Source organism: Amblyraja radiata, chromosome 41 (genome assembly GCF_010909765.2).
Source record: "Amblyraja radiata isolate CabotCenter1 chromosome 41, sAmbRad1.1.pri, whole genome shotgun sequence".
NCBI lineage: Eukaryota > Metazoa > Chordata > Chondrichthyes > Rajiformes > Rajidae > Amblyraja > Amblyraja radiata.
In genome coordinates, this window is record NC_045996.1 from 12,662,714 (window position 1) to 12,685,848 (window position 23,135).

Consider the following 23,135-nt stretch of genomic DNA (forward strand, 5'->3'; position numbering starts at 1 on the left):
AAGGTTGAAAAGGCCACTGACTGCCTTCAAGCTGCTGTTTTAATAGAGAGATTACTTTTAAAAATGTTTACAGAATTTATGGAATAGCTTAACACAGAAATGACAGTAGCTAAATGTGACCCTGCTGTACTAACACCTCATCAAGAGAATAATCTCACAAATAAACACCTCAAATGTCATGATCTTTTACCTGTAACTGGCCAATGCAATTGAGAATAGATTAAGGATAATGTTGCTTCTAATGAAGGTGGACATTCGGTCAAAGAGTTTGAATTTGGACGTGTCTTAAACATACATCCATCTATCCAGTCCCAATACAATATTGGGCATGTTTGGCAACATTTCTTATTGGTACACAAATAGAAGGGGCATATTAAGGTATCCATAATTCTAGAAATGTTATTTTATATTATGTGCCTCACTATTGTGGCATCCTTCCAACAAAAAATTTGCACTTGATAAAAATCTGATTGATCCTTAAATTAAATGCAAAATCAATGCGAAGAGCAGACACTGGTCTGCTGGTAAACTAACATCCATTACAGACCCCCTTATTGCAAACGTATCTGTAGACATACACAAAAAGGATATAGTACGCCGTTGCTTCATTCCACCCTCTCCTTTGATTAGACAGTATATGCGGCCTACATAGAGGGACTGTTACAAACACCCAAGTCTCTCAATTCATCGCTCCTGCTTCATCTATTCTCTCTACTCTTTGCTCTTTTAATAATCTTAGTGCTTCATTATCTCAAAATGATAACTGGTACCCCAGAGATAAGGCCCATGCAAATGACATGCTGAAGTCAGCACCTTGTGAGATGTTCTTTTGGTGCTATGCACATGCAATTCTAACCTTCCTTGAACTCCTCGCATGGACTCAAATTTTGTTTCCATTTGATTTCTGTCTTAACAATGCCTAGATTATTTACCTCAGTAGCCTTTGTTGCAAAGTATCAGCATTGCAAAGGCAAACACACCCCATTATTCATAGATTAACATGACTGACACTTCAACAGCATCTTTACACTTGTCAAGTAATTCCCAAAGGGTATAATCATACCACGACTAAGATAAAGTAACCATTATAATCAGCACTGAAAACATTAGTTAAGATATGAAGACTTTTCATGTTTGAACCACCTTGGTACATCCCATTCATAACAAATCTGATGCTATATCAAAAATTAGACATCACCACTTTCCAAATGCTTTCAATGTAAATAACACAGTTCTTTCACAGTTCTTCAAAAAAACACTTTTATTTCCAAATGGCATTTCATGTGTGAAAATTACACAGCAAAGCTTGCTTGCGAGCTTGAGAATATGCTCACTTCTGCTGTGTAAAACATTTACATTGGTTCACAGAGCAACAGATGTACCAGAAATGTAATCTTACCTGTGGAATCAATGAAGTCTATGCATTTTTCAATGAAGATGGGAATAGGCCTCTCCACAGTCACCACAGAAGTCAGAGGTATTCCAAAATAATTACTTTCCCAAGTACTCTTCGAAATGGAAGGTCGCTGTTTGGTCTTGGGCTTCTGCAGAAGGAACATGCAGAACATTTAATAACACAAATTTCCCATAGCACACTTGTGAGAATAGAGTCTCAGGGCTGGTTAAATTTTCCACAACTTAAATTTTAGCAAGAATATGAATGTTATGCTTGCCCACACTCATGAATTTAATATACACCAGATAGGGGAAGTATGTTTGAAAATAAATAAGTGCACTTTGAAAGATCAAGGTTTTGTATTACACTAAATTGCAAGATTCAAAGTACAGGCAAGAACCCCCAAAATAACTCAGGGATTCGTGCTGGGATCACAACGCTGTTAATGAACTCTTCACATTCATTTACTTGCATTTCATCCAATTAATCCCAACTACAGAGCTGTAGGAAAGAACTGGTTTCAATGTAAGGTCGACACAAAATGCTGGAGTAACTCAGCGGGACAGGCAGCATCTCTGGGGAGAAGGAATGGGTGACGTTTTGGGTCGAGACATTTATTCAGACCAACTACAGAGCTGATCTTTTACCACTTGCATGCTCCATGCGTATCAGGTGTCAGGGATTGCGGGGAGAAGGCAGGAGAATGGGGTTGAGAGGGAAAGATAGATCATGCTCCCATAACTCACGTACTTGTGAACTAAGAAAAATGCAACATTCATTAATTCATGAATCTAACTTGGGATAAGTAGATAACAATTATACATTGGAGGAAAAAAAAAAAAAATGAGCCATAATGGGGCTGACCCACTATACGAGCTAATTCAAGAGTTTCCCGAATTTCCCCGATTCGAACTCGGAGATTTACGGTAATAGCCACACGTAGGTTCTCGGGGTGCTCGTGGACATTTTTCAACATGTTGAAAAATCTTGACGAGCTCACCGTGTTTCCAGAGTACCTGCCATTAGCGTTACGAGCCGCTAAGAGACGTCCCGAGCTCTGACGTACCCGCAACGTACATTCTTCGTGCTTACCACGAGATTGATTATTTTTTTTAAAACTCGGGAGAGCTCTTGTATTAGCTCGTACAGTGGGACAGGCCCTTAACTCAGTTTTTTTCCCCTCCACCTCACTCAATACTGATGGAATGAAAACAACAAAAATCTTTTGCTCAATTGCTTCCAGAATCAGCAAAATGTTCTTCGTATAACATTCTGGGTATAGTAGCCAGCAGCAAAACAACAGCATTCATTGCTAACCCCCAAACAACGCAACCCACAAAGAACCAGCAACCTGGGGGGTATGACTCAGAGATGAGAGTCAATACAAATAGACCGCAGTCACGTCATCATTTGCTTGGTACATAAAAGAATTTCCACTGACACCATAACCAAAATAGACAATAGACAATTTAAATATTTCAAAATGGTGGAGAATTAGAGAGTGGAGCATCATATTCAACCAAATAAGCTGAAAGTGTAAATAGGCTCCATAATTCTAAAAATCAAAACCTAATTAGGACAAAATTAAATATAATTCCTCAGTGAAAATCATATTAGTACAAGGGAAGAAGAAGCTCCTAAATACGAATATGACTAAATAATCACTTGAAATAACAAAAGCACGCAAAGGTAGACAAAAATGCTGGAGAAACTCAGCAGGTGAGCCTCACCCGCTGAGTTCCTCCAGCATTTTTGTCTACCTTCAATTTTCCAGCATCTGCAGTTCCTTCTTAAACAGAATGCAAGCATGCAACTACAGTTTTAGCTGCTATAACCAACTCTGTTATAAAGTGGTCCGTTAAAGAGGGCTTACTATATGTACCCAATAATATTCAATAGAAGATTACTTGCACTAAATGTTGTAACCTTTATCTGTGCACAACTTGTATTGTCTTTGACTGCATAGCATGCAAAAGCTTTTCACTTTACCACAGTACATCTGAGAATAATAAACTAAATAAAAAAATAATAATTTGACAGAGGCAAGTCTGCATCCTAAATTTAAATGTAAGAATGCATTTGATGGGAAACAGTCACTTAACATTTCAAGAGTGCACAATAATTATCATTTGAACTACAATGATCTACCCTTGATGAATATTTAAGGAAACAAGTTAGTTGAACCCTAGCTCAACGATGCAAGGACCTGAAGTCATATTTCACCTCTCAAATACATCAGTTTTTCACCTTTTTTGGAGTTCCTATCATTTACTTTAAGCATTGTAGAAATTACACTATTAACTGTTATACTATTACACTACACTATTACACTGTTATACTATTACACAGCGGAGCTGGCCGATTTGGAACGGGAGGAGCTGTGGTGGCGCTCTGCTGCGGCCCAACCCCGGAGATTCGGAGGCTCCATCCGCCGGCCCGGTGGACGGTGACATTGGGAGCTCGCGGGTCCCTGGTGGGAGGCCGCTTTTCGAAGCTTCCGCGACGGCAACTTCTCCCGCCCGAGTTGCGGGATTGAAAACGACCTGGAGCGGGGCCTTACATCGCCCGGCGCGGCTTTAATGGCCGCGGGACTTGCTAGCGCCCGCCGGGGGCTTTAACATCAAGACCCGGAGCGCAGCCTTGCATCGCCCGGCGCGGCCTTAATGGCCGCGGGACATATTTATCATCGCCCGCCGGAGGCTTTGACTTTGACATCAGGAGGAGAATGGGGAGAGCAGGGGAGAGATAAGACTTTGCCTTCCATCACAGTGAGGAGGAAATTCACTGTGATGGATGTTTGTGTAAATTATGTTGTGTCTTGGTTCTTTTTCTTGTTTGTATGACTGCAGAAACCAAATTTTGTTTGAACCTCAATGAGCACATTTTTGAAGGGATCGACAATGGAAGTAGCGGCATAGAAAATGTTGTTGTCTCCCACTACCATAGACCGACCCAAAACAAAAAATGCATTTGGTGAATCCTTTTTTCCTTGTGTTATCAGCTACAGTAGCCAGTTTTACATTATGGGAAGTATTAAGAGAGTTATTCTGAAAGCTGCAGTACAGACTATATAAATTGAAATGCAAACTTTGAAGAGGAAATAAACTCTTATGTTTAGCAAGGATAACCTCTTGAGGAATTACCAAAATTTGATCAGCATCATGCAGCTAGCTTCCGTTATCCGTTTCCTCTCCAAAGGAAATAATTCTTCAGCATAACGTTTTTATTTGCAGGAGATGGGGGTGTGAGAAAATGTCCAATATAACAAAATGCCCCAAGTTAATAAAGTTCAACATTGCCATAAGAGCCACACAAGGAGATGCAAGAATATACCAATCAACTTAATCAAAGAGATAGGTTTTAGCAAAGGCCTTAGAAGGAGCTAGGCAGAAAGATTTAGAAAGCTAATCCCAGTGCCTGCAGCCAAAGGCACAAATCTGGAAGATGCAATAGGTTAAAACCAGATAAGAACAGAGACAAGAGGGGAATATGTGAAAGGATGGTAAAGCTGAAGGAAGTCACATATACCAAGCAGCGTGAAAAAAATGAACAGGTTAGTGCCAGAATTGCGGAGAATTTGTAAAACTAAAATGGGAATGTTAAAGTTGAGGCGTGGCTTTCATTAAACAGATCAGCAAACAGGACTGGGTAATTAGGACGATGCAAGGAGCTACGATCTTTAAATGAATTCACATCTGCAGAATGAGGAGAGTCTCACCAGAAGAGTACTGGGAGCAATAATTGTCAGTGAGATTTCTTGGTTAATTAACGCCCCTCTTACATTTTATTCTCTTTCTGCAAATGTTTCTTTGTATCTGCTGACTTGCAATGCTGATTCTAGTGCAAGTATAGCCAGCATATTTCAAGCTTTTAAATTACTGAACTTAATCCAGCATCTAGCAAAGAATCGTTCCAAGGTGTGTAGGAAGGAACTGCAGATGCTGGTTTACACCGTAGACACAAAATGCTGGAATAATTCAGCGGGTCAGGAGCCTCTCTGGAGAGACATAATGGGTGACGTTTCAGGTCGAGACCCTTCTTCAGACTGAAGTATACATTGGTGTATCTGCTAAAACTATCTCTGGTAGTTACACCATGGCATTGGCAACAATGCATCACTTCCAGGTGAGCTCAACGCCTTTTATGCAAGCTTTGAAAGAGAGACCAATGACACGCCTTCACAGCTGTGTTCAGTCTGAGCTGATGAAAGAGCAACTGTCAAGAAGATTAATCCATGTAAAGCTTCCAGCCCGGACAACGTACCTAGCCAAGTGCTAAAGACCTGTGCGGACCAACTGAGTGGCATATTCAATCAAGGACATCTTAACCTCTGGCTCCTGCAGTGCGAGATTCACCCCCGATTCAAAAGGGCATTTATCATACTGGTACCCAAAAACACAGCCTCAATAACTACCATCTAATAGCAATTACATCCACGTAATTAAGCGCTTTGGTTATGGTGCAAATCTTGCTTCAAAAAATGACTTGGACCCGCTTCGATTTGCTTATCACCGCAACAGGTTAACAGCAGATGATATCTCACTGGCTCTCCACTCAGTTCTGGATCATCTGGACAATAACACATTCGCAAGGCTGCAGTTCATCGATTACAGCCAAGCATTTAACACAATAATCTGCACCAAACCCATTGCAACTCCAGGGCCTCTATACTTCCCTCTGTAAATGATTTATTGAATTTCTCATTGACAGAGCAGAGCAGATCAGTGACACCACCCTCTCACGGATCACGGTAGGCACATCTCATTGCTGTGTGCTTAGCTCTTTGCTCTTCTCTTTAGTGTGGCTAAACACATCTCCATGCCATCCACAAATCCATCGAGGACACCACTGCAGCAGGCCAAATCGAGTCAGCAGACAGAATACCTGTTTGAGCAGTGCCACAACAACTACCCCTCGTTCCATCTCAACAAAACTAAAGAACTAATCACCAACTTCAGAAAGTCAGGAGGCCATGTGCCAGTGGGTCAACAGTGGAGAAAGTTAACAGTATTGAATTTCCAAGCATTAACGCCCCAGAAAAATTGTCCTGGGCTCAACACAGATACACAATCACATTGAGGGAGTTCCAACACCCCAGCTTTCCTGAAAGTTCAGCGAGGTCCGCACGTAACCAAGTTCAGGAACACCTATTTTGCTACAACTATCAGGTTCTGGAACTGATCCACACAACTCAAATCCTGCCTCAGCAACTTTTTCATTTCCTCATTAAGTAAACAAGGTACTAATGATTTTACTGATGGTATTGCCTTCATTGATATAAAGCTATTTCACAATATCATAAGCCTCCTCTGGCATTTAACATTTCTTCAATCATTATGCAGACGTAGCCAGATTGCCAAGAGCCAATAACTGAACAATGCAAAGCCTCCGATTAAAGCAGCACTATAAGATGACTGCACTGATCACCCAAACACTAGCCAATAAAACACACAGCGTAATATTTATCTTTATCAGTAGGCTTCTTTGGTTAAAACCTGTCAAACATGTTTTTCTTTTCCCCCCCAAAATACCATTTAAAAATATACATTCTTATTAATGATCAGGTAAAACAGCAAAGGAAAAGGTAGAGGCATAAAAGAACAGGATAATACAAAAGGATAATACAAGGTAGAGTGCACATGAAATATGAATGAACCGTCACATTTTGGCATGGGGGGGGGGGGGGGGGGGGGGGGGGAAAAATAAGGAAACAATTGCAATCAGCTCTAATTCAGACATTAGATAGTGGTGTGATGAGAGGTTATTAAGCAGAAAGGAAAATGTCCATGCACGAAACAAACACTGAATCACCGGCTCATTCAACAAATCATCACCTCTCCTGCCTCATTCTCCATCACAGACACTACCTATCCAAAACTAGTGGTATTCTCATTCACTTCAACTTTATTTACTTAGGTTTATCATAATAATAAGCTCGACGCTGACTACTGAATTATTTGCGTTAGTAAAATTAGTGAATTGAGAGTTTCTCTTCAGATTGACTGCAACGCCAACTTTGGAATTCTCCAATTTTAAGTAACCTCTAACATCCACCCCTTCTTCCTCCTCTGTGCCCCATCTATTTCTCCCCTGCCCCTACATTCCTTCATTTGGCTTCACAATTGCAATCTTCAATCAGTCTCTCACACTTTCTGCTTTGATCTTTGGTATTTGTTCCAACCATCTGCCTATCAAACCCCCCCTCTTATTAATGTTCACCTATTACTTGTCACAATTTGTCCTATCCCTCCTCTCCCAGCTTTCTTTCTCCCCCTCACAATCAGTCTGAAGGTCCTGACCTGAAAAGTCATCTATCCATGTTCTCCAGGGATGCTACCTGACCCATTGAGCTAAACAGCACTTCATGTCGTTTTACTGCAATATCACTCATCCTGTTGGACAACACAAGATTTCTGAAGCCCAACTCAATGTCAAATAACTCCCTAATGCAGGCGTGATCAAAGGACAATATGGAAAGTTTGCAGAAGTATTTGCAAATGAGGGATGTTTCCCTCAATTTCCTTACAGTTGAATCACTCAGTCAAGTCACCGCATTGCAACAGACCATTGCTGTGTTAGAGTTCCACAGATATTAAAGGGCCACCTATAGTTCACCCTGAACAAGCAGATTTTATAGGCATTCAAATAAGCATGACCAAGCTCTTCCCAACACTTTTTCTTTTTTTAATAAGTCTCGGACATGGTAATGACTAGTCCAGTCATAAATGATAACAAGTACGTTTTGGTTAAGTTGACATAAGCAGCTTATATCATGTTTAATGAATTACATTCTATACAGAGAGATTTTTCTGCACTTGCCCTTCTTTTAATACAAGTATTCCTGGGTAATTAGACACAGTAAACGTCTCTGCAGTGCAAGGCATAAAATAAAAATCAAGAGATTTGATTTATGGGTTACTTCTGCATTCAATATCACTTTGCTAGCGTTAAATTAAAATACACACCACCAATGGGCCAACAATAGTCTACAAGTCACTTCAGCTGAATGAGAAAATCTTTTCTAAAATATTGTTACTTTACACTAAGCACAGATGTTTGCTATTATACATACCATTCCTTTTCCTTTCCGCAGTAAAAAATTGCATCTCAACGACAAACATACACTAATATTCCATCATTTTGGACGGCATATGGACTCTACAACAGGATATAGATCAGTGAGTGGGCAAAAAAACCTGGCAAATGAAGTTTAATGTGGAAAATGTGAGGAATCAAAAGGCTGATCATCATTTAAATAAAAAGCAACTGCAAGTGAGTAATAAATAGATCTGGGCATTATTGTTCATGAAATAAAGTTAGCACGCAGATGCTACAAGTGTTGGATTTTATTTTAAGTGTTTACAATTATACAGGATATTGTGCCTGAAGTACTGTGTACTAGTTTACTCCTCTTATGCAGAAGGGATATACTAGCTTGGAGGCAGGACTGTCATCATGAAAACAGCTTAAACAAATTTGACCTGTATCATTTGAAGTTTCGAAGAACGAGGTTGATCATACTGAAACATATAAAATAAGGAGACATGACAAAGACAATGTTGAGTTGATTCCACTTTTCCACGAGCCTTAAAAAAGGGGGCCTTTACAACTGGGGTGTACAGGAATCTCAGTATTCTATGGAATCTACCATGGTGGGTTGTGGAGGTTAGTTTAGTTTAGGGATACAACGTGGAAATAGGCCGTTTGGCCCACCGAATCCGTGCTGACCAGCAATCCCTGTATACTAACATTATCCGACATACCGGGGACAAATTATAATCTTTACTGAAGCCAATTAACTTGAAAAGCTGTACATCTTTGCAATGTGGGAGTAAAGCAGGGGAGAAGGTACAATCTCTGTACAGACAGAACCCGTAGTCAGGATCAAACCTGGCACTGTAAGGCAGCAACTCTACCACTGCGCCACCCGGTTCACTGAAAAGGTTTTTAAAATATAGATAAATCTTTGAAAGATCTCAGAACAATTATTCACAAAGCAAACTTCGTAAGTGAGCAAAATATGCATCAGTAAATTTAGTAGGGCAAAAACCAATGGATTTAAATTCATCTCCAGAGTCACCTGAAAAAGTCATTACCATCTACAATGCAGAGCAAGCAATTTAGTTTCAACCAGTTTCTAATTTGTCATCAGTCCAAGCATACATATTAACGATGAGGCCCATTCTTTAGGGACTAAGTATTCTGTAGTACTGGACCTCGGTAACCGCGTCTGCACCACGAGAGTAAGACATGCAAACGTAATGCTGACTTCATCCACAAAATAAGATTAACTGCACTAACCCCCATTAAGGGACCGAGCATGAGGTAGTTCTGGGATTTAAGGTCTGCATGAGAAATCAATGGTTATGGGAAGCGAATGAAGGACGATGATCAGGGCATCGATAATCTCAATAGCAGAGCAGGCATAATGGGCAGGATCTTTTTAGTTTAGTTTAGAGATGCAGCGAGGAAACAGGCCTTTCGGTCCACCAAGTCCACACTGACTAGCAATCCATGTACACAGACACTCTCCAACACACTAGGGACAATTTATAATTTTCACCAAGCCAATTAGCCTGTACTTCTTTTGAGTGTGGGAGGAAATCTGCACCCCCGGAGAAAGCCCACACAGGTCACAGAGAACGCATACTAATTTAATACAGATAGTACCCGTAGGCAGGATCGAACCTGGGTTTCTGGCGCTGTAAGGCAACTCTACCGCTGCACCATCATGCCGCTCACATGATCCACATGTATTTCTTGGTTTCCTGTGTTTAACTATAGGACTACAGCAATCAATTTGGCACAAGGTTTGAGTTCAGATTTAGAGTCTTCCCAGCAATTTTGGCCTTGCACGGAACAGGGCTCGCCTGCAGATTTGTGTAGTTGTTTTTCCAAACACATCTTTGTTCTAACTCAGACCACATTGAAAGAAATAAAAGCATTCAGCATTCAGTTCTTCACAGTTGTTAATAGATTGGTGAATAGTCAGCAGGAATATTCAGTGCAGCACAGAAAAGATGCTGAAAACACAGTATTTTGTTAATAGCAGATAACAATTAAATTTATGTAGAAGCAAGGAACTGCAAATGCTGGTGTACAGAAAATAGGGCACAAAGTTTAGTAGTAACTCAACAAGTCAGGCAACACCTCTGGAGATTATGGATAGGTGACCCTTCAGGTCAGGACCTTACTCCGAATGATTAAATGATAACGTTTCCCAGGTTGAAGCAGGGTCCAGACCCAAAACATCACCTATCCATGTTCTTCAGACATGTTGCCTGACTCGCTGAGTTAACTCCAGCACTTTGTGCCTTTTTAAAATTATAAACAATTAAATTTATAATTAAACTAACGTATTTGTCTGGGTTTAAGACAAAAGATTTTAAGCAGACAGTGAGGAATAAGAGAAAACTGCCAGATATTAGTGAGATTATACAATTAATTGTCAGTTCGTGAGATTATACAATTAGTCAGTATTAATCAATGGCCATCGCCCAGCTCAGATGCACTTGTGAATTTTCCGCAGCCAGTCAAAACTCTTGTAGTTGCATGTTACAAAATATCATACGTAAAATCATTCATATCAATCAGGGAGAAACAGATAAAAGCAAACACAAAAAAGTAAAGGAAACAATTCAGGATCACAAATGCTTTTGAAGATTAAATGTGGAGATGCCGAGCAACTCCCCTGTCCATGTTAGTGACTATGTAAAAAGGACAGATAGATTACAGAAAGCAATATGCACACAAATACTCTTCACACTGCATTTGTACGGCAAAATTATCTGCCTTTTATTAGAATTTGTTATAAATTTGTTTTTTTAAGACGTTTAAAAAGACTAAATTGGCAGCTATTACATTGCCCCAGCTCCATCAATTTGCATTTTTTTTGTGACATGGGAAAACAGAAACGAGTTTTAAAAGAGGACTTAAGCAGAAATGTACATAAGTGAATAATGTGTAGTGCTCTACAGAATGGAACATGGACATTCTTGCCACTCAGTCTGAAGAAGGGTCTCGACCCAAAACGTCACCCATTCCTTCTCTCCAGAGATGCTGCCTGTCCCGCTGAGTTACTCCAGCATTTTGTGTCTACATTTGCTATACTATCCAGGAATACCAAAGGATACTACTCCTGCTCCTCCACCATACAATAATAATTCTGTGACTACAAGACCATAAGGAGACCAGCAACTGCAGAGGCTGGAATGTTGAGCAAAATATGGTTCTGAAGGTTCGCAACTCGGCATCGTCAGTTCATTCCCTCCACAGATGCTGCCTGACCCAGTGAGTTTCTCTAGTACTGCATTTTGCTTTGTATATATCTCAGCACTGACATCATAATCAAAATGAGGGTAAACAAGCTCAAAACACACATTGCAAATGGACAATTCCAATTATACACGATGCAGTATTGATCTTATTGAATGACAACAATATTCATTCTAATCTTAATGTCTTCCAGATGTTTCAGAGATTAACATACCTTAGTTGCAGTGCTTCACATTAAGACATAAACAGAGGACTACTATGCTGAGCATCATGTGCTGTTCATCATCTGTAATGCAGAGGCCGAAAGATGCAATCCCAGTTCTTTTCTATGTCAGTTACAGCCTAATTAGTCTTGGATACGTTTGCAAGACATTTAAATGATTATGCTAGCTATATTTGAAAAAAAAAACATTGGCATGGAGTTCTCATTGCTCATAGCAAGGAAGGAGTCTGAAGAAGGGTCCCAACCTAAAAGGTCACCCATCTTTTTTCTCCAGAGATACTGCCTGAACTGCTGAGTGACTCCAGCACTTTGTGTCTATCTTGGAATAATTCATTGTTTGACTCCATGCAAGTTGAGGGTCACTGCTATTGAAATTGTGTTTTATGACAAGGTTTCAATAAAATGGTGGAGCTCAGGTATCATGACTTTTCATTCATAGCAAATACGTTTATTCGAGCTCCAATGATGACAAGCAAATAGGGCCTCGGCTGAAAGAGTGCTACACCTTTGGAGATTATATGCCTCGATTTTCTCCAGAATTTTTCCAGCATATATTAATGCAAGTGGCTGCATGTTTCAGGAATCCCACATGAACGGGAAAGTCCTGACCCTGCCAGACTTGCTCTGCCAGATATATGCCCTGCAGTTGAGAGCACGCAGAAAGGCAAGTTACATTTTTGTTGCTGTTGTTGTTCTAATTTTAATATATTTTACATTAATAAAATGTTACATTTCTAAATATCGGGGATATTTAGAAACACAAAAATTATGAGTGTTTTGATAAACAGGAAGGTTTCTGGAAGGGTCTTGTTGGCTCTAAGTACCCATTATGTAATAACAAGGATGTCGCTTTACCAAAGACACCAAATGCTGGAGCAACTCAGACGATCATGCAGCATCTCTGGAGAAGATGAAAAGGTAACATGCTTGGATGGGACCTTTCTTCAGATTAAAGTCTTCAGACTAAATTGAAGAAGGTTCCCGACCCGAAACATCACCTATCCCTGTTCGCCAGAGATGCTGCCTGACGCGCTGAGTTACTCCAGCATTTTCTGCCTTTCTTTCACATGACCCATTACATCAGACAAAGCCCACCTGCCGTAGAGGGCTGTAGCGTTCGCTCCAGGGCATGCTCAGCCAACCACATGGACTTGTACTGGCGAAGTGTGTAGGAAAGAACTGCAGATGCTGGTTTAAATCGAAGGTAGGCATGAAACTCAGCGGGTCAGGCAGCATCTCTGGAGAGAAGGAATGGATGACGTTTTGGGTCCAGATCCTTCCTCAGTCTGAAGAATGGAAAGAAAGGAATGGGTGACGTTTTGGGTAGAGACTCTTTTTCATTCTGAAGAAGGGTCTCGACCCGAAACGTCACCCATTCTGTCTCTCCAGAGATGCTGCCTGACCCACTGAGTTACTCCAGCATTATGTGTGTACTGGCTAAATGCCAGGCGATGCAGAATGTGACCAGTCAGTGCAGGTAGTAGTAGATAAAAGTGCTGGGGAAACTCAGCGGGTGCAGCAGCATCTATGGAGCGAAGGAAATGGGCAACGTTTCGGGACGAAACGTTGCCCATTTCCTTCGCTCCATAGATGCTGCTGCACCTGCTGAGTTTCTCTAGCACTTTTGTCTACCTTCGATTTTCCAGCATCCGCAGTTCCTTCTTAAACACAGTGTAGGTAGTAGTGTCCAGCTCAGCACAAACCATGACAGCATCTCTAAAAATCACACAGTATTACTTGGCAATGCAGTTATCGCGTGGGAAATGTTGCACCTAGCCTAATCTACCACATGGCCTTTTAAGAAAATTTGAACTAATAGCTTTGAGACACCATAAACGTATGAGACACACTATTATAAGTTTTTCAATGGCCAAGAATGAGATAGTATCACAGAAAAATGTAATATTGCACGGGTATGAAACAGATATTACGAGTAAAATAAAAGTAAAGATTAATTTGGTAACTGTTACACATTCTACCATGGAGAACTTAATGGACAAATAGAAAGAGCATGTACAAAACCTCCACAAATTCATCCTGAAAATAATCTGACACTTTAAAGATGACACTCAACAATCTAAAATTACATTTAGCTCAGTTAGAGTCCAATTAGGCTCCAGATTTGGATCCTGATAATTCATATGTTTACTTCATATACTGTCTCATTTTCTAATGCTCCTTAATTAACTCAGCAGTTCAACATTTTGTGTCAGAACCCTTCCTGAGACTGCTGTTCGGAGACCACAAAATATAATGCTGCTCGTGGTTCCTTTGACTAAATTCAACCTCCGCTTATGGGAATTTAGACCATCTGATGTGTCCTTAAACAGTATTGTTAAAGAACAAAAGTGTTTATAGGATGCTAATGATCTCCACACCAGATCCTTAACATATTTTCTCTGTAGAAATAACAAACAGCAGGGGAAAGAAGCAGGAGATAAGTGCAGTCTATAGACCCCCAAGTGCTGCTTCTAAATAGGACAATACAAGTGGGGAAATGCCAACAGTGGGTGAGAAAAACTGCAATTATCTGCTCACTTAATGGATTAATCAAACTGTCAGGGGCACAATGAAAGAATTTGTGGAGTGTGCCAGGGGTTGCTTCTTATAGCACAATGTTACAGAACCCACCTAGAAATGGGCTAGTTTAGATTTGGTCATGTGTAAGGAGGTAGGATTAATAAAAAGATGTGCTTTAAAAATTCCTAGGGATTAGCGATCACAATATGGTAGAATTCTGAAAACATTTTTGAGCCCAAAGACCCAGGATACATACCAACAGCCCACTTTAGGCTGGGGGGGGGGGGGGGGGAGAGAGGTCAGTAGATGAGCATAGGCAGAATTTAAACAGCTAATTCATAACACTCAGCAGAAATGTATCCCAATTAAAAAAGGGGGTCCCAGGAGAAATATGAACCATCCACCCTTAACAAAGGAGATCAAGAAAAAACATTTAATTAACAACTAGAACACATAATGTGGCACAGGGTCGTGTTAGACCACAACACTGGGGATTTCATGAGATCCACCAGCAAGAGACTTAAGGAACTAGAAAATTGATGAGAAAAAAAAAGTTGCATATGTAGTATCAAAAAACCAGCAAGGGTTTTTCTAGATATAAAAGAGGGTAACTAGGGACTTCCAGAGAGCACGACTGAGGGGAAAAGGGTAATACAAATAATTCAACTCAATATCTTGCATTGGTCTTTTTGGTGGAGGACTAAACAAACTTCCCAAAATCAATCAGATGAACTAGCTTGAAACACTGAAAAACTTGTAACAATCAATCACTACAATCTATCCAAGGTAACAACATGAGAAAAACTAAAATACCTAAAGGTTGACACGTTGCCATGTGCCAATGGCCTTAATGGAAGGTTTTTAAAGAAAGATAGATAGTGGAGCAATTGGTTGAGTGTTTTCAAAACTCAGTGGCAGGGATTTTGTGATACATCAAATGTTAAAAAAAGATTTATTAGCCAAACATCTACTGTTGGCAAAATGGAGTCAAGAAATAGCTAGTTACTTAGTAAAATCAAACCAATTTTGTGAAAAGAAAATCCTGTTGGAGGATGTAACAAGCAGAGTGGACAGAGGGAAACGTAGATAAGGTGTATTTGGATTTTTAGAAAGCATTTGACAAAGTGCTACACAAAAGGCTGATGCATAAGGGCACATGGTATTATGGAAATGTGTTAGCATTGATTAAATATTGGTTATTGCTTGGAAAACAGAATCTGCAAATAAGAATGTTTAGGCTGTAAGGATAGAAGTGGTGTCATACAAAGATTAATTCTGCACCCTGAATAATTCATGTTATATTACTGACCAGGGAGGCGGTGGGAGGGGGGGGAGAGAAAGAGGATGAGGAAGAGAGTTCACAAATGATACAAAAATGGATGGGAAAGATGTACTGAGGATATTAGGGCTCTGCTATTGATTGAGTGGGTAAACACTTGGCAAATGCAGGCTATTGAGAGAAAGTGCACTTTGGTAAAAAGAATCCAAAGAGATTTTAAATAGAGAAAGATTGAATGCGAGCAAAGCACAAAGGATTCTGCACATTTTTGTGCACAAATGACAAAATGTTGACAGGCAATTGCAGCAAAGGCAAATAGCAATTTGGCCTTTATTTCACAGGAGGATTGGAGTTTGAAGGAAAAAAAAAGGTGATATTGTTACGATGGTAACAAATGATGCGAGGCCACAAATGATGCACTATGCATCATTATGGCCCCTATATGTAAGAAACCATCTGACAACGTTTCTAAACACTAGAAGCAGGCAACAGATCACCTGGGGCAACTCTCTTATTACAAGAGTTAGTCTATCAGAGGCAGCGAGAACATTTTTATCTCCATTCTAAAAAAATGAGGTGAACTTATTGAAACAGATGGTTCTAGGGTAAACATTGAGATGGATTGATTGATAGATAGATACAGCATGGACACAGGCCCTTCGGTTTCTCCGTTAGTCTCAGTTAATGGGGAGAGTGTCCGTTAGTGGGCTTTTCATGGGTAACTATGCCCATTCCATGGAAGATCGCAACAATTATCTCTATAGGTCACCCATCCTTTAAAACCCTACACAGAGCACGAGTCACCCATCACAGCGTATATGTTTGCATGAGAAGCAGCACCTCATTTTCCAATTGCACACAATACTCTTTGGGGCTAGAACCTGCTGAGAAACATCAGCTGTTCAGAAACTTACAATCACTTTTACTAGAGCTCGCAAGTTCCAGACCAGGACAAAGGCAAATTCCTTGAACTGTTTAATCATCTAACATTCTAACCAGCGGCACAGAAGCGCAGTAGTAGAGATGCCCCATTACAGCCCAGAGACCTGGGTTTGATCCCGACTAATGGTGTTGTCTGAATGGAGTTTATACATTCTCCCTGTGACTTTTCTTCGGTAGGTTAATTTGCATTGGTAAAATTTGTAAATTGCCCCTAATGTGTAGGACAATGCTAGTGTACGGGGTGATCATGGGTTAGTACATACTCAGTGGGCTGAAGTCCCGTTTCAGCACTGTATCTCTTAAGTCTGAATAGTTTTCAATGCCAAGGCTATAATCGCATTGAAAACTAAATTGCTTTGACAGAACTTAGTCCCGAGCCATTTTTTTTTCTCCTGTGGCTAAGTGTCCATGGTTTACTTATTATTGCCAATATGAAGTGTTGGGATATTGCTGATAGGTGAAAGTTAGTGTGGTGAGCTTGTTGTACCAACACATTGCAGGAGAAACAGCACAAGTTGATAATCTTGCTTCACTTATATTTTTCGAGAGTGATACTCAAGCAATCGGCTCAAATTACTCTACCAACAGCGAGACGGAGTTGAACTATGCAGTTTGAAATTCTGCAGGTACATACAGAACCGGTTTTGAGGAATGCTATTTATGAAACATGTGAGAATCTCTTCTGGTTCAATGGAGCGTACCAAGGAAAGGTTAAATGTAATAGTGCATTTAGAACTGTGGTGGAATTTTAAAACAATAATGAAATCACAAAAAAACTAACCACATTAAAGGAAAGAGTACATGGCCAAAGTGTTATAACCAGATTCAGGCTCTTTATCCCACCGTGTAAAAGCCAATCTTTTTACCTATCTACACTAGTCCCACTAGCCTGTATTAGAATAACAACATTCGATACCTTCCTGTTAGAGTGGCTGTATAAAATTGTATTAAACAGTGATGGCATCAGATTCCACCACCTCCTCTGGCAGTGTTCCAGGTATTAACCATTCCATGTAGAATCATGTTGAATACAGCACGGAAACAGGCCCTTTGGCCCAACTGATCATGATGCCCCATCTGCAACAAGTCCCACCCGCACATGTTTGGCCATATCCCTCTAAACATTTCCTATCCATGTGCCTGTCCAAATGTCTTTTAAATATTATAGTACCTGCCTCAACTACCTCCTCTGGCAGCTCATTCCATACACCTACCATCCTCCATGTGTAAAGGTTGCCCCTCAAATTCCTAACAAATCTTTCAACTCTCACCTTAGACCTATGTCCTCAGGTTCTTGATTTCCCTACTCTGGATAAAAGACTGCATTCACTCTGTATTCCTCCTCATTATTATCTTACATACTTGTTGTCATGTTGTCACTTGTGGGCGGAGCACCGAGGCAAATTCCCAGTATGTGAATACTTGGACAATAAACTTATTCATTCATTCATTGATTCCTTTACAACATCACTCCTCATCATCCTGCACTCCAAGGCTAATGTCCTAGCCTGCTTAACCTCACCCAACAACTCAGGCCCTAGAGTCCTGGCAATATCCTCATATCTCTTCTTTACTCTTCCCAGCTTAGTAACATCCTTCCTCTAACAGATGGCCAAAACTGAACATAATACTCCAAATGCAGCCTCACTAACATCTTGTGGCGAAAGCCTCTTTGACCACTCATTCTATGTGTGACTCTGTGACACCACTGACAAAGAACCATGCACCCGTACTCCAGAATCCCTCTGCTCTGCGACATGCCCATTCACTGTGAAGAACCTGGCCTGGTTTGACTCCCCAAAATGCAACACCTTGCACTTATCCGCATTAAACTCCATTAACCATTCCGCCACCCACTTGCCCAACTGATCACGAGCCTGCAGCCATCTTCACCATTTATAATACTACCCATATTAGTCATCCATGTAGCAGTATTTTCTTCAAATTCCTTTAAAACTTCTTCCATGCATCTTAAACACACGTCCAATTGTTTTTGATACCACTACCATTAACAATTTTCGTCCAATTATCCTATTCTATATCGTATACAATTTTATGTACCTCGTTCAGCCCCCTTTGCTCTAGGGAAAACAAACCAAGTCTATCAATCATTCTCTGTAACATTTCCCCACACAAATCCATGCTGACTATTCCTGATCAGCTTCTAAATTTCCAATTGTACATATATCCTATCCCTCCCTAGGATTTTCCTCACTCATTTCCCTACCATTGAGCTAAGGTTCAGCAACCTCTGGCTCATTACTCACTACCATTCTTCAAGGAACGTTTGGTATTTTGCAGTCTTCCGGCATCTCTCCTGTGGCTAACAAAAAACTCCAGAGACTCAGCTATCTCCTCCCTTACTTCCCGCAGTATCCTCTAATAGATCTCATCCAACTCTGGGAATAATCTGGCTCTGGTTATTAAAGAAAGAAAAAAACTGATAGCAACGTTATCCAATGCTCTCCCTCTGCCTTAAACACAAAAGGGCTAGTCTAGATACATTGGCAAACAACTTATTGGAAATAATTCAGTAAAGGAAGAAATCTTACCCTTGATGTTGGCCTTCTCAAGCTACGTAGGAGTTTCCCTCGCTTTGATTCATCTCCATCTGTTTCAAAAGTATTAGTTGTATTATCTCCCTTGGGCAATTGAGAATCAGCTTCTGCTTTCTTCTGAGATGACAAGGAGCCTAGTTCATCATCACTTCCAACACTGAAACTTGTGCGATAACTTGCAAACCTGCCTAACCTTTTAGACCGATCCCTGTACAATGATGGTTTGCTGACAGATGAAAGTTTCCTCTGACGCTCCAGGGAACTGATATCCATCTCACTATCAGACCCATTGCCACTTCCATTCGATTGTGACTTGGCAGAAATAGAATTCCGGATGGTTATAATCTTGCCCTGGGTACTGTCGTGCGGCACAGAGTAGATATTCTCCTCATCCCCTCTTGGTCGTACCAACGTGTCTATTGGCTCTGCATAATCGGAGGTAAAGGACCCATCATCAGAAGGTGCCCAGCTTACAGTTGAAGGCTTTCTCTGCATTTCTTTGCTACCTGGTTCTTTCCCCTCAGAGGAATCCATTTTCTTCATCAGTTTGTCGAAATGTACCATTGGCTTTGGTTTTATTGGAGGAGGTACTTTGTTAGTCAGCCTCTCAAAAGAACCAAGATTGCAGCTTAGCAAGTAGTTCTCGTTCCCTTCAAGGTCCATTGAGAGCTTAGAGTCTTTAATCACTGGAATGGCGGAAGTTTCATCACGTAGTGCAACATAAGGTGGTGGACCTTCAATATCCTCGTCGTAATCAAAGCAATTTGAATTGTTGAGGGGCGAGCTGGGCCTGGGCGAAAAGCCAAACACATCTTCTGTATTGCTGCATGCTTCCGCTGCATTATCATACATGTGCGAAGCTTCAACAATGATTTTCTTTTCAGCTGCATCTCGGAAAAACGGGGCAAAAATGTCCACGTTATGCTGAACTGACTGCCCACCAGCTATTTTAACAAACTTGCCACAGATCTCTTGAGCAATTTCCTGGCCTTCTTCAAGCTGGTCTCGTGTCACATCGCTCTCCGTTACTTCGGCTCCATCGTTGACCGCTACCAACTGAATAGGGATAATGTCCTGCACATCCGACAGAAAAGCTCGGAGCATAGCTAGGGAAGCTTTGCGCCTTGCCAAGTAAAAAATAATGTACCCATGGACTAACTGGTTTTTCCTTATGTTGAAAGAGGAATGATAGGAGAGAATAGAGAGCTCTATGCGTTTACGCATTGCTCCAATTGCCAGTTCAAGCATGACTGAATTGCTGTTCCCAGGCTGCAATGAACCACAAAAATGAGGCTGAATAATGGAGAGGAGAACTTCATCCACACCAAACATGTCACCACACATTAAACACATTACTATTCGAAGATCTGCATCGGTTAAGTCTTTAATGCTTGGGGATAAACTTACTAGATTCAAATTGCGTTTCATGGTATCCAACAAGCCTTTCAAAGCCTGATTGATTTGCAGTTCACTGAAATTCCGTCCAGAACTCACACTGTGAGAAGTGACATCAACAAACAGACATTGCAATTTGTTGGCAAGTTGTTGGCCATGGTTTCTCAACGTCTGTAGAGTTTCTCCGCCACTCTCCCTTTTGTAAGCCAGAACTAGAGTTAGAGGCAGCTGGGCTAAATGATTGTCCCTTCGATCTAAAGTTGATTCTTTCAGTTTCTCTAAGCTCTCCTTTATGTAGTACAGCGATTCTTTGGAGTTGTACAAGCAAAGGCAACCATGAGGTTGAAAGGTTGGGGTCTGGAAAGAATTAACCCGATGTTTCACATTGCCTTCTATTGGTCGTAGTGACAGCTCATACATTTTCCCCTCAAGAACGTATTTATCATCGGTACACAGCACTCTAATTTCATTAGCCAGTTCATGTGCAAGCCCATCCTTGCCAAGTAGTACAAGATTGAGTTTGTCAGCATTAGAGTCCAAATGAGAGTTCAGATGACTTCGGTCTGAAGATCGATAAAATCTAGCAACCAACAACTGTTCAACTTTGCTATCAATGCAATTCTGACTGTTTGGACAGGTCTCCTTTGTTGGATGATAGACAAAATGAATGTGTTTTAACACAAGAGCATCTCGTTCAGCTTGCAATTTCTGAAGTGCCTTAAATCGTTGCTCTTCTCCTAGAACATCCTGGATAAGACCCATTTTCTCCTTACTTGGCTTTGCATCCAACTCCAATTCATAAAACAACTCGGAATACTCTAAAAGCAATTCTTGAAATTGATCCTTGGCTTTATCTATTATCTCACGTTGGTGCCTACTGTAAATATCTTGATATTCTTGCTCTTGGAGCCATTGATAGAATTCCTCATTCATAACAAAACTTCTAGCCTCTTCCCAAGGTTTTCCAGGAGTTATGAAGGGTGACGATGATAGATTTTCCTTAAAAGCCCTCCTCATCTCGTCTTTTTTTCTTTCATTCTTCAGCTTTTCTAAATGCTTTTTGAATTGATCTTCTGCACATTTCCCAGCCAGCAAGTCAAATGGAATTCGGTTGTCATCGATCTTGTCAATATGATCAGTTTTATCCCATGGCGTCTCACTCAGGGCAACAAACCAAGCTGGAAATTCATGCTTGGTTTTCAACCTCTGCTGTGCCACAGACCAGCTCAAGTTCTCAATCTCATTCAGATCGGGGAATAGGGCGTCAAGAGCTAGTACAAGTCTATTGAGGTACTTGTTCTTTAAGTAGTCAATGTGCCTCTCCTTGAGCATCAAAACATGCTGCAAGAACAACTTTCTGGCCTTCGGAGTTCCTTCGAGATGCACATACTCCTGGAATTCAGATTTTGTATTCATTTTCCTTGCGGCGTTCGCCCAACTTTCATTATAGTGGATGACACACTGGCTGATGATATATTCATACTTGTCTTTTGCATTAGCTATGAGCTGACTTTGTTGTTTCAATGCTTCATAATATGGAATTATTTTGGGCCTCGAACGGCTTTTATCTATAAACTGAACTAAAGTAGTGAAGGCCAGTTCCACATTGACGTTCGATCGGGCTGATGTCTCCACCACTTGGAGATTCTTTTTAGTCATTGCAAAAGAGTGAGCTTCGCGTATGTACCGCTCCACCCCTTCATCGCATTTTGTCAGCACCACCACAATGGGTTTTTTTGTTTTTATTATTTGGTTATACAAGTTTGTGATAAATTTAAGCTGATCCTCAAAATTTCTATTCATGCCCCGGCTGACATCTATGCAAAGAAGGAAACCATCGATCAATAGCTTTCCCTCTGGCATCTGCTTCTGTTCAAAGTCTTGTTCCAGACCCAATTGGTCAGTGCAAATATACATCAGCTTTTCAGCAGATGCCAATTTGGTCGCTGCAGCACGTTTAATATAGGGTTGCAGGGCAGTGCTCCGGTGAGGCTGAAAAGTCTGATCATCGATGAACTCGGTTTGTTCCACCACGTGAATTCGACACTCCAATCCTTCCTCGACCGTTCGACCAACCTCACCCCAATACAAGAAGTGGTCATTGTTAACAACACGGCCCCCAAAGTCACTGGTGCTAAGGACAGATGTGTGGTCAAGGTGAAATTCGTCAGCTTTGGGGCGCACAAACCTATTGCAGAAACAGGATTTCCCGACTCCACACTGGCCCTTCTCCTTTTCTGTCCCGGATAATCCCACGACACTGATGTTGTAATTTGGGATCCGAACATCCTGTTTTTTGGCCATCATAATCATCCAATCATCCTGATATGTTAGTAGTTGTACCTACTCGCAGTACAGTACCACTGTAGATATCCTGGCAATCTGAAGAGCGCAGAGTTACAGACACACACCTTTAGCAACATGAGATTCAGATCCCATATTTCCGTGGTCCCCAGTATTATGATCCTTTCAAACAGTGAAAAATAGATGGTCCGAATAATACCCTGCAAAAGAAAAATAAGACAAAGGAACATTAGAATAGAATTG

The 23,135-nt window shown here is 40.8% G+C and overlaps 1 protein-coding gene across 3 annotated transcripts in view; it reads right to left on the bottom strand.

Moving 5' to 3' along the window:
- Positions 1–23,135, bottom strand: part of arhgap35 (Rho GTPase activating protein 35) — an 87,655-nt gene that overhangs the window by 31,521 nt on the left and 32,999 nt on the right. For all 3 annotated transcript variants that reach the window (XM_033014565.1, XM_033014567.1, XM_033014566.1), the window contains exons 3-4: positions 19,188–23,092; positions 1,400–1,544 (exon numbers count right to left, since the gene is read on the bottom strand). In XM_033014565.1, coding sequence (XP_032870456.1) covers positions 1,400–1,544; positions 19,188–22,901 — 3,859 coding nt within the window. In that variant the 5' untranslated portion in view covers positions 22,902–23,092. The remainder of the gene's footprint in view (positions 1–1,399; positions 1,545–19,187; positions 23,093–23,135) is intronic.